The sequence below is a fragment of the Chelonoidis abingdonii genome, chromosome 3, assembly GCF_003597395.2.
Source record: "Chelonoidis abingdonii isolate Lonesome George chromosome 3, CheloAbing_2.0, whole genome shotgun sequence".
NCBI lineage: Eukaryota > Metazoa > Chordata > Testudines > Testudinidae > Chelonoidis > Chelonoidis abingdonii.
Genome location: NC_133771.1, coordinates 36857798 through 36870453, shown reverse-complemented (window position 1 = coordinate 36870453; position 12656 = coordinate 36857798). Strand labels below are relative to the sequence as shown.

Below are 12656 nucleotides of genomic sequence, written 5' to 3'. Positions count from 1 at the left end.
GAATGAGACAAATGTAACAGACATGGTTATTAGGTAGTGAGTAATGAACAATCAATGTTTACTAAAACATCTGCTCTTATGGGAAGGTTAGGAAGGAGCAAGGCTATGCAGTGCCTTGTATGCAAAGACAAGAGTCTTAGGGATAGATGATGACTTGGTCTGTGCCCATACAAAAGGAAAAGGAATCCCCATTTCACTCCTACATGGGCTACTTAGACTCTGGTCCAGGCATACACCAGTAAGCAGCCAGGGCCTGCAAAGTACTTTAGCACATGTGTAAGTTCCAAATGTTCTTAAGAGGTTTGTTGAAGTGGGATGGACTTAGGTGTTTAAAAGCTTTGCTGAGTCAGGGGCTTAGGCTAGTGCAGCTAGCACATATTAAGAATTGCCACAGGAGACACACTTCTGAGTAAAGTTTCCTCCTTGGCTCTTTCTTTGCTCCATTGCCGGTTAGTAATTTACTGCTGATCTACACTATTCAAATTACTATCCATGTGTCCTGGCTTACAATCTGGCCTTTAACCTCTGCTGTGTCTGCCGTTTTAGGGCCAGATTCTGCCAATTTACTCACCTGAAGTAGTACTTTACTTTACGAGCAGTCCCATTTATTTCAGTAGTACGTCTCATGGAGTAAGGCACTACTCTGCCTGCAGAATCTGGCTCAAAGCCTTCAAGGGGGAGATTTTTCAAAGTCTAGGTACCCAACTCACAATGAAAGTCAGTAAGTTAAGTACCAGTCCAGGTACATAAGGGAGGCAGAATCTGGCCCTAAAAGGGAAGGTACAGTACAGGTTAAGGGTCAGATTCTAACCAGAAGTGAATTACAGTGTTCTGGGAGCAAGGAAGAAGCAGGGAAGGAAATGGGAGTGGGCACCAAACTACTATTTTTGACTTTGAAAATCCCCCCTAAGATATGAAAGGCACCACATAAGTTTACCATTTATTATTCTAATTCGTGGGTCAGAATGGCAAGTTAACATAATGCAATTCTCTGACTTGGGTGTTCCAGTTTGCAAATGGGTGCTCAGATTGGCACTTCTTTACTATTTGTATTATTGTAGTGTCTAGCAGACCTTGTCCTGGACTAGGACCCCTTTGTGCTAGGTGCTGTACAAACACAGAGTAAATGATATTCCCTGCCCCAAAGAGCATAACATCTGCATGTGAGATAAGAGACAACAGATGATACAGACAATCAGATGAGGGAGTACAATCAGATGACATGGTCAGTATGATGGACTGTGGGATCAATGTGTCAGCAGCCTAACTGTTGTTGAATTTTTTTGGACACACTGTGAGAAAGGGGAGTTATAAGGAGGGTTTTGAAGGAATGAAGTGGCTTTGCAGATATTTATGGGGAGCTCCTCCCATGTGTGAGGGGCAGAACTGGAGAAAGCACAAAAGTGCTTGTTTGAAAATTTAACAAATGGGCCATGGAGGCTAACATTACAGGCAGATCTGGGGCAGGAGCAGACTTGTCAATACTGGATGAGAGCTGATAGATGGGGGTGGGATTAGACAGGTACCTAAACTGGATATTAGTGTGATTAAATACAGGTTTGAATACCTATATGCAGAACTGGGTGCCTTACCTGGAACCTAGTTTTCAAAACTCGGCTCTCAGAAGTTACATTTTTAATAATCTCATTAAAATTGCTTTTTTCAGACCATTGTAAATTTGGGTTAATAGGCAGAATTCTGCCTCTGATCTGTTGTGTGGATAGATTCCTCATGCAGAGCAAATGCAGACTACGCCATACAGATTCCCTGTGTGGAAAAGAGATCTGCAGTGAAGATGGAGAATTTTGCCTTATATATGCATCACTGAGAACTCAGAAGTTTAAAGACGTCCTATTTTTGTTCCTAGCAGGCCGTTGTCTGCCACGTGTTTGGCACTAATTGGCACTGTCATTTGGGATCGCCTCAGAGAGGCCAAGGACTGAGGTGCCATAGGGAGTGAACTAAACTCTTATAGGTAGACCCAAAGGTTAGCGTGAAGGATGTTGGTGAGTCAACGTGGAAGTTTGCATGGTTGCTGCCTATTATTTGGACAGAGAATTTCACTCTCTGGGGTCATCAGGCTAGCCCCTTTTGTGAGCAATACATTTCATGAAACATTTTTATTTATGTTTGTATACACAATTTAACAGCAAGCACCTCCCTGATCTCTGCAGGCATCCCTTGTGAATGCAGCCAGCTAAGGAAAGCTATTGGGGAAATGGATATCCAAGTGGCCCAGCTGACAACTGAATTAAAATTCATAAAAAATGGTATGTTCATTTTGTATGTCTCTCCCTTTCCAAGTGCCCTATTATTTTAATGATGAAGCTGCTCTTAAAGAATATGGCCATTTCATATTTGATTTGTGTATCTATTTTTGTGGTGTGCATTAAGTTGGTTTATAGAAATGCGAGTGCTCACTTTTCAGCACTGCCCTCCCCCGCAGCTGTCGCTGGTGTGCGTGAGACAGATAATAAGATATACCTACTGGTGAAAGAAGAGAAAAGATATATGGATGCCCAGCTCCACTGCCATGGAAGAGGAGGAACACTGACCATGCCAAAGGATGAGAATACCAATAGTCTGATTGCTTCTTACATCAATCAAGCAGGGCTCACCAGAGTTTTCATTGGGATCAACGACCTGGAAAAAGAGGGCAATTTTGTGTATTCTGATCGATCACCCATGCAGACCTTCAACAAATGGTGCAGCGGTGAACCCAATAATGCCTATGATGAGGAGGACTGTGTGGAAATGGTGGCCTCTGGTGGATGGAATGATGTTGCCTGTCACATTACAATGTATTTTGTTTGTGAATTTGACAAAGAAAATGTGTGAGGATGTCTGCTCCGTCCCCCTTCCCCATTTGAAGCAGATTGTATAACTTACCCCTTGTTTATAAAGTACCAGTTATATTTTACAAGTATATAACATCAGTGTTGTACAGCTGTAAATATAATTAGGTATTTCAAATATCAATATTTACCCTTCAGAAGGGAAGAGCAGAGTTAAATAAGACATAGTTTGTCTTGCCCTAAGAAAATATGTATCTAGATAAGATCCATATTCTGCCCTCACTGCAATTAATGAATGAAGTTGCATGACAGCAATGGAGGGCAGAATTTGGCTCTTTGATATTATAATATTGTTTCTGAAGACGTAGATTCTTGATATTGTTTTATCTTAACATTTTTAATTGTTAATATTAATTGCTCATACTGGTTTACAAAGATGGCATTTCTGGCTATTTCAAGCCATAAGGAAAAGTTTTTGTATACTCTAGCTACTTAATACAACTATTGCAATAGGGTTCTGAATGGGCAGGCTTTGTACCTGTTTCTGTGACACATACACAAGCCAACCAACCCATTAGTTCTACCATTTTTGTAACATCTTTTTATTAAACTGTTTACAAATAACAACACAGAGACACACTTCAGGGAGCGAACTCATTTACACTGCCTTAGAGAGTCTAAATGGCTCATAATTCAATACTAGACGGGGATAAGCCAACTTTGTGTTTCTTCAGAAAATGCAATGCCAGGTTCTGTTTGTTTTACATGTTGTTTAACTGAGGGTGGGACTGTGCGTAAACTATTTGAGTGATAAAAAAATTTGCCAAAGGAAGCTAGTACTCTACAGTTGTATTTGAGCCCTGCTGGAACACTCTTGGATGGCATTCTAGCACTTTTTGGGGAAGCTGAAATGGCATTTTATGACCCTTAGGATATTTGCATTCTGTCACTTCTCAAGTGCAGCACTCACTAGTCTATTTTTGCTTAAGATATTCATGATTGATATTTTTGGTTGCAAAACACAAGGAGGGCTTCCTGAGTACATCATGAGTCTCACGAAATCTTTGTTGTCCAACAGTTCCTTTCACTGGGACAAATGCTGAAGTCTTCACTTAGCTTTCACTCTGTCCTTAACTTGATGTCAGCGGAAGATTGCCCTTAGTAAGGACTCTAAAAAGGGCCAAATTCTCTGCAGGCATAAATGAGCACAGCTCCATTGACTTCAATAGATTTCATTTATTTGTCCCAGCAGAAAATTTATCTCTGAGTAAGGACTTCAGGAATTGGTCCTTTATTTTGTTCTTGTGATTACTGCTCTTCCTGGCTATATCTTCTCTTAAATAAAATCTTACTTATTTAAAAAAAAAATTCAGTACACCTATAAAGAGATAGTTCCAAAAGAATGCAGTAAGTCATTTTGCCCCACTTATTTGTGTATCCAATTCACAACTGCATGTGACTGAAAAATGTGGTATATTTTTGAAGGGTATAACTGGACAAAAAGAGTTAAGAATATTGGATATTTGTAGTGGCCTGTTGCAATTCCTCTCATCTTTTAGTCAACCGCTCTACATATGAAGGTCACTGGGAAACCTCTGTCTATTGTGTTTTTCAGACAGTGTGGGTATACAATGTTTTAAATATTTTTTAAGGGTAAACAACACTAAATATGAAACAATCCCAAAGCATGTATGATCAATCTGGAAGAAATATCTAGAAGAAACTGAAAACAGGCTTGGCGTGTGATTTCAGATAGCCTCCCCATATTAGGCAAAACCAAATTAATAAGCTACTGTACGGTGCTACAGTTAACGAAAGATTACTGACCACAGGACTTTTGCTCAGTTCCTCAAAGCATGACAACATTTGAAATTACATGTTAATTTTATTCTCAAGGAAATAAACAATTTCACCCTGGCTTGCTAACTGTTGTGAAGTTGAACCTGTTATAAAGGTTTACTCATGAACTCCTAAAACTGGTAGAATATTGTTTTAATGTATGAAAATCATGCAGGCCATAGTGCTAGAGAGCCATAACCCTAAAGAACAATTCAGATGGTGACTGGTTGTGTTTGCCAGCGTTTCCTTCTGGTACAGGTAAAGTATGGCTCATGTGTGTTTGGCTCTTCCAGGGCTTTAACTGAGATCTCAAATAATCTTGGTGTGATTGTACACTTATATACGAAGATTCTTTGTCTACAAAATCTGAGAAGGGCTAAAAATGTATTCCTGTAGGTCAGTTTGCACGCAGGGAATATTCCCTTTTGAATTTTGTAATGGTTTGCCTCCTGCTAATAAAAATCCCCAGAGGCTTTTAAACCACCACTATGTTTGGATCAAGTCATTGTAGCTGTATGGTAATAAATTAGGGCAATCTAAGCCTGGCTTTCACTTGACTAGAGCTGCCTGCCTAGGATGGCACTTGCCCACGTAAAATATCTTGAAGACACTTTGTGTGCCTAAGCTGTCAGCTTTGCCCACTCTTTACCCATTTTTGCAAGATACTGATGTGGTGGGTTGATTCTGCTTGTATGAATCTGTACCTTCTTTGCAGATTCCTTTGGATGAGCTAGAAAACAGGCCTGCATGCCTAAAAGCCTTACTTGAGCTGGGCAGCAGGCACACAACATTTTCACAGATTTATAGAGTGTTTAGTGAATAATCTGAATTTCTATTCAAATTGCTATTTAATGTTAAACAGCAGAAAACCCATTTATTTCCTTCCATTTTTCTGTGTGTGGTGTTCTGTCCCATCAGGGATGGAGGGGTGGGAGGAGAGAGAGAGAATTATATATATATAATCTGCGCTACAGCCTTAGCTAACAGCCATATGGCTTTTAGCTCATGCAGTAGAGGCTCATGCACTAGGCTCCAGTGCATTCTGCCCGCCGATGACCAAGGTCTGTCCGTGTTTCAAGTGAGGAGGTAGGGCTCAACATTACTCAGTCCTCATTGCACAAGGTGGGTCTTTGGCTGTGCTGCGGGAAGTCACAACTCACTCTCTGTTCTGCTATGGGGAAGGAGGACCTCTGTACTGCCCCTTACAGGGGAAGGTTATAAAGCTACAGTCTAGCAAACTATGGCCTGTGAGTTGGATCCAGCCCACCAGCTATTTTAAGGAGGCCCTTGAGCTCCTGCTAGGGACCACAGTCTGGGGCTTGCCCTGCTCTGGTGCTCCAGCCAGAAAGCAGGGTCAGGGGCCAATCCACACGGCTCCCAAAAGCAGTGGCATAGCCCTGCTCTGCCACTCCAGCCGGGAAGCAGTTGGGTGCCATTCCACGCTGCTTGTGGAAGCAGTGGCAGGGCCCTGCTCCAGCTCCTGCATGTATGGGCAGCCAGGGGGCTCTGCTCTGCATGCTGCCCCTGCCCCAAGCACCGCCCCCGCAGCTCCCATTGGCTGGGAACTGCAGCCAATGGGAGCTGCAGGGGCAGTGCCTACGGATGGGGCAGCACACAGAGCCACCTGGCTGCGGCTCTGCATAGGAGCTGGAGTGGGGACATGGCTGATGCTTCCAGGAGCCGCTTCATGTAAGCACTGCCTGGAGCCTGGACCCCTGAGCCTGTCCCAGTGCCTCAATTCCCTGCCCCAGCCCCAATCCCCCTCCTACCCACTGAACCCCTTGAACTGATCCTGGAACACCCATTTGTACCCCAAACCAGTCATCCCCAGCCCCTCCCCAGAGCCTGCACCCCCAGCTGGAACCTGCACCTTGTCCCACACCACAACCCCCTGCCCCAGCCCTGATCCCCCTCCCACCCTCTGAACCCCTCGGTTCCAGCCCAGAGCACCCTCCTGCACCCCAAGCTTCTCATCCCCAGTCTCACTCCAGAGCCTGCACCCCCAGCTGGTGCCTGCACCCTTCCCACACTCTACTCACCCAGCCTGGAGCCCCCTCCTGCACCATGAACTCCTCATCCCCAGCCCCACGCCAAAGCCCACACCCCCAGTTGGAGCCTTCACGCCCTCCTGCACCCCAGCCCCAATTTTATGAGCATTCATAGCCCGCCATAAAGTTTCTATTTCCAGATGTGGTCCTTGGGCCAAAAAGTTTGACCACCCCTGGTCTAGCCCTATCGGCAAGGTCCAAAGGCTACTGAAGTGAATGGCAAGACTCCTAGGGTATGTCTACTCTGGATCGGAGCTTGTGGACTCCGCTTCCAAACCTGTGCTTGAGGGTCCACACTGCATTATAAATCTGGGTTTAAAATTGCTGGACCCGGGGCTCACAACCATGCTAATTTGTCCATACTGCACTGTGTGGACCTTCTGACTTAGGCCTGTGGCTTGGCCTGCAGCCCCACTGCAAAGTGACAGGGCTTGGACCTGAGTCACAGTAGGACATAGGCTTTGACCCATCCCCATAGTAGGGTCCTAGGATCTAGGACCTGAGTTCTTGTTGACCCAAGTTGGACTCATATGTGTGTGAATGGAAGTGGGGATTGGGCTCAAACCTGAGTCAGAGCCCAGGCTTAGTGTGCTATTTAGACATACCCTATTGAGTTCAGTAGTCATTAGATCACCTGTCACTAGTGATGGAACCAGTGACCACTGACTATTCTAATAAATAAGGGAGATGAACCAGTAACATTTTATGGCAAGGACTTTGTTTGAGAATAGTTGTATTGGTGAGATTTTTATTTTTTTTTTGTTGGGAAAAGAAAAATTATTGGTATTTTTCATACACAGCAAGAAACATATTATACTTGTTATGTACTTCTGCAGAAGATGTTAAAAACACATGAGCAAAGAGCAATTGTAAGTGTGAACTAGAAGGTCTCCCAAGAAGCTAATACAAGGTTTATGTCGTTCTGCACTTGGTTGTCTTTTTTTCTTGTTCAATATTTGTCCATAAACATTAAAAGAAAATGTTTTTACCTAACTGATGGACATGTAGGTGTGTCTTGGGAAATCTGTCAATCAATCTTACAGTCTTCGATGTAGTGATTTCTTCAGGCCCCTGAATCAGTCCTTCATATGAAACACATTTATTTTAGTCAAAATAATGTATTCAGTGTATTTTACAGAGTACGGATGTTTTGTTATGTAGCACCTGTCAAGTGCCTTTGAAAATATGTTTCAAAGACACTTAACAGGTGAACAGCTCACTCAGACTGTGGCTATCATGTATCCATGAGTTATAAGCTTGTTTAGATCAAAAAGCAGAGGAAGACTAAAGATAAGTCTATCGTATACCAAAAATAGAGCACTTTTATTGGAATTCTATAAGGAAAATGATTGACGGTCTCTTAAGTTCAGGTAACACCAGTTGAGATAATAATGAACCTGTTACCAAATTGGTGGGAAGCTTTGGCCCTTGTAGGACTCTGGCCTGAACTGGTCCATGGCCTGGAGACTTATTTCATTGGGTTCTAGCTTTCATTTTGTTTTAGTCTATCAGCTAACTCCTAACTTTCCAGTTCCCAATCCCATAGCATTGTGTGTGTGTGTGTGTGTCTCATATCTATTTAATCTCCAGCTTTCAACTGGAGAGTCCAAATTTATTTGTCTCTCTCTCTGGCCTCTGGTGTTGAGTGATCTTCTGCAATCTTGGAATTTGTAGTGAATTTTCTGTGCCTCCTACTTGTGTCAGGCAAGGCACACAGGAGGTGTAACCAGGAGCAGATAAAGCATCCTCTCCCTCTCAACTCTACAAGGGTGTCTTTGCCTTCCTGTTCCTTCCCCTCACTGAAGGACCCTGCAGCACCAAACCCATCTATCAGCATCATTCCCTGTGAAACAGTGCTCTTAGCGGGGAGCTGAGCCTGCTGTTGTTAGGGAGAGGTGCCTGACCACTGTGAGGTACTGGAGGGAAAAACTGATGTTGTGTTGTGATGAGTTTTGACTGTTTGGGAGGGGAAATTTTTTTTGTTGGGAATTGATTTTATGGATGGAAAGAGCTGATCATGTGAATGGGGAACTGATTAATTTTGGCAGGTGAAGAGAGAACTGATTCTGTGTGGATGAAATCTTGGTGGACTATGGAGGAGGGGTTTGAGGAGAGTTGCGTAGTTAAGGTGTTTACAAGGGAGCAGTTCAATTTAGCATGGGGAAAAAATTACTTTTAGGAGAACGGAGGGACAAAGAGGGAGGAAAATGTGAGAAGTAGCTATGGTGGAGTTAACAAAGAGTATGCACATCTCATGTAAATGTTACCTAGATGAGTGCTCAGGCTTTTTGGTAGGCCAGGGGAGGCAGGTCTGTAGATGAATGCCTGTGTGTGTGTTAAAGCAGAACAAAACAGTCTGCTCCCTTCTAGCAGGAAGCATGGGAATACCAGCATCAACCACTCATAAAAATAGAGTCATAGAGTTTAAGATGAGAAGGAACCACCAGAACATCTAATCTGACCTTCTGTATATCACAGGCCACCAACACCACCCATCCACCTGCACACTAAACAAATAACTGAAATTAGACCAGAGTATTACAGCTTTTGGAAGGCTAAGCAATTGCGTGCCACAGGTAGAGAACAAAAGGGACTAAGATGTACCAGTGGCAGACATGAAAGTTAGGAAAACAAACTAGTACTTCCCCTTCCTTCTGAGGTGAGTGACAGAGTGAGGAGACGAGCCATAGAGAGGATAAAGGAGAGTGATAAAGCTGAAAGAAGAAGAGCAGATAGGAGAGGTGAGTCAGAATGAGTGTGTGCGTGCTTGTGTGAAAGAAAAGACAATGTGTATGGGTGGGGATGTCTGAAAAGAGAAACTGAACATCTGATCTCTGGCCACATGGGGGATGTCTACACTTTGATAAAAGACCTGCGGCATGGGTATGGCTGGCTTGGGTCAGCTGACTCAGGATTGTGGAACTCAGGCTTCCGGACTATAAAATTAAGGTGTAGATGTATGAGCTTGGCCTAGAGTCCAGGCTCTGAAATTCCGTGGGGGAGAAGGTCTCAGATCCTGGGTTCCAGCCTGAGCCTGAACATCTACTCTACAATTTTTAGACCAGCAGCCTAAGTCCCACAAGCTTGAGTCAGCTGACCTGGGCTCTGAGACTTGGTGGCATGTTTTTTTTAAATCGCAGTGTAGACATACCCATAATTCATGACTGTGGGACTGTGCACAAGTACCAGTGCCCTCCACATTATTGATATAGTAGGGATAATAGAGAGACAGACGAAATGGGTGAGGTAATACATGTTATTGGATCAACTTCTGCTGGTGAGAGCAGTGGTGGATTAATGCATGGGGCCCAGGTCCAGGAGCCTCGGCCAATTTGGGGGCCTCTGCAGGAGGGCTGGAACTTGTGTGGGAGTGTGAGGACCACTGGCACCGGAACTGCGACCCTGTCTCCTGCTCCTCTTCTTCCCCCAAGGCCCTGACCATAGCAAAGCCAGAAACCAGAGCTGGGTAGTGGTAAGAGCTGCTCAGGCAGCCAGGGCTGCTCTGGGGAGCCCTGGCCTTTCCACCTATCCTGGCCAGAGTGCCCTAGAGCTGCCCCTGGCCCATGTCCCCGCTCCCTGGGGCGCGCTGTCTAAGGCAGGAGGAGAGTCCAGGGCTTCCCACAGTGGCCTAGGCTCCATGCGCAGCTCTTACCAGGGCCCGGCTCTGGCTTCTGGCCTGGCCAGAGGGCAAGGCCATGGGGGAAGAGGAGTGGAGCAGAGCAGAGAGTGGGGTCCCATGGCAAGGGGGGTAAGGCCCACCTCAGCCATCCACCAGGAAGACGCTGGTGCCACAAGCAGGGATTATGCTTTGTGGCAGGGGACTTTATCAGTTCCCCTGCCATGAAGCACCTCCCCTGTCACATGCCCAAAGCTATAATGCCCATGTGAAAAAGTGGACAGGCATGCCCCTCTAAACCCACCTCCCCCTGGCTCCAGCACCTCTGAGCCCCTGGAGTGTGGGGAGCCCAAACAGGTGACCAGATGTCCCGATTTTATAGGGACAGTGCTGATTTTGGGGCCTTTTTCTTGAATAGGCTCTTATTATCCCCCACTTCTGTCCCGATGTTTCACATGTGCTGTCTGGTCACCCTAGACCCAAATGTTCTTTATGCCCAGGACCCCAATAAATCTTAATCTGCCTCTGGGTGAGAAAGACAAGTTTTTGAGTTTACACAGCTCTTTTTCAGGTCTGGGTTTCTCTCAAAGTATTTGGGTGGCCTATTCCATGATGTGATCCACAATGTGGATTGTCCTCTCACCAACAGAAGCTGTCCCAGTAAAAGATATTACCTCACCCTAAGATCCTGGGGCTGACACAGCAGCAGCAACACTGCATACTAGTAGGGATATGTTACTGTATTCACTTTACTGGGAGCATATGCCAGTGCTGATAATTCTAAGGCCTTGGCTATACTAGAAATTTCAAAGCGCTGCTGGGACAGTGCTGCTGGAGTGCTGCTGCAGCAGCGCTTTGAAGTGTGAGTGTGGTCAGAGCGGCAGCGCTGGGAGAGAGCTCTCCCAGCGCTGCACGTAAACCACATCATTTACGGGTGTAGCGCTTTGAAGTGTGAGTGTGGTCAGAGCGGCAGCGCTGGGAGAGAGCTCTCCCAGCGCTGCACGTAAACCACATCCCTTACGGGTGTAGCGTGCAGCGCTGGGAGCCGTGCTCCCAGCGCTGCTGCCCTGATTGCACTGATGCTTTACAGCGCTGCATCTTGCAGCGCTCGGGGGGGTGTTTTTTCACACCCCTGAGCGCGAAAGTTGCAGCGCTGTAAAGTGCCAATGTAGCTAAGCCCTAAGAGGGGGAAGGGATAGCTCAGTGGTTTGAGCATTGGCTTGTTAAACCCACAGTTGTGAGTTCAATTGTTGAGGGGGCTACTTAAGGATCTGGGGCAAAAACTGGTCCTGCTAGTAAAGGCAGGGGGCTGGACTCAATGACCTTTCAGTTCTAGGAGATTGGTATATCTCCATTTTTTATTATTATTATAAAGGTTAGATACCTAGCATAGGTGCCTGCCTGTTCTTGTAAGTATAAAAATATTAAATACTGTCAAAAATTCAGCAGCTGCTGGTCTGGTGTGCAGTGTAACTGTCTCTATGTTACTATACTATCATCTAGTGGCAGTAAGAGGCAACTAAGGCTATGTCTACATTACAGCTTATGTCAGCATAATTTATGTCACTCAGGGGTGTGAATAAACTACCCCCCCAAGAGACATAAGTTACACCGACATAAGTGCTGGTGTGGGCTGCGCTATGTTGGTGGGAGAGTTTCTGTCCCCGACATAGTTACTGCTGCTCACGGGGGCTGGAGTAGTTAAGCCGATAGGAGAGCTGTAAACTCTCTAGCAGAGCCGTGCCTTAAGCTTTCTACTCTCTTTGCTTGACTGAAAGCTTATTTATAACAGGTTGATGCCACCTACTAAAGGAAAGGTATGTTACACATTGCAGCATCCACAAGTCAAATGTTATTCTTGCTTCATCCTTCAGTGCAGTCATAATCATAAGTAGGTGCAAAATTTCAGGAATAGGAGAATTAAGTTATGCAGTCAATTAATTGTGTTTGTCTTTCACTGAGCTAAAATGTAGCAAAATAGGATGGTATAAAAGTGCAATTCATTAACTTTATTACTACAAAATGGCATCCTTTTCTACACATCAGCTCTACTGTTTTTATCTTAATCTAGTTCCCAGCTGTTTTATCCCCATAAATTCTATCCTGCTCTGGACACAAATTTAATAGGGAAAATTTGTCCTTTAAACCAGATAAGGTGTGAAATCTCTTCTAAGTGCCCAAGAAGTGAATATAGAGGAAAAGACTGTACCTGATCACTGTGCAAGGTATCACCATGGCACATGATTTCATGGTTGTTTATTACCATGTCTTAAATTCATACATTTTAGGAGTAGACTAGAACTCCTGTACCCTTTAGTCTTGCCCTTGTACAAACATAGGTTATCTGTCCAGAAGCCA

At 44.7% G+C, this 12656-nt stretch overlaps 1 protein-coding gene across 2 annotated transcripts in view; it reads left to right on the top strand.

Annotated features, from left to right (window-relative positions):
- COLEC11 (collectin subfamily member 11) overlaps nt 1-5082 on the top strand; it is a 45230-nt gene extending 40148 nt beyond the window's left edge. The window contains exons 6-7 of one of the 2 annotated variants that reach the window (XM_032791072.2): nt 2175-2270; nt 2447-5082. In XM_032791072.2, the coding sequence (XP_032646963.1) occupies nt 2175-2270; nt 2447-2838 (488 nt within the window). In that variant the 3' untranslated portion in view covers nt 2839-5082. Of the gene's footprint in view, nt 1-2174; nt 2271-2428 lie in introns of both variants that reach the window. The other variant, XM_032791071.2, reaches the window with a different exon arrangement.
- Nucleotides 5083-12656: the final 7574 nt, after the last annotated feature.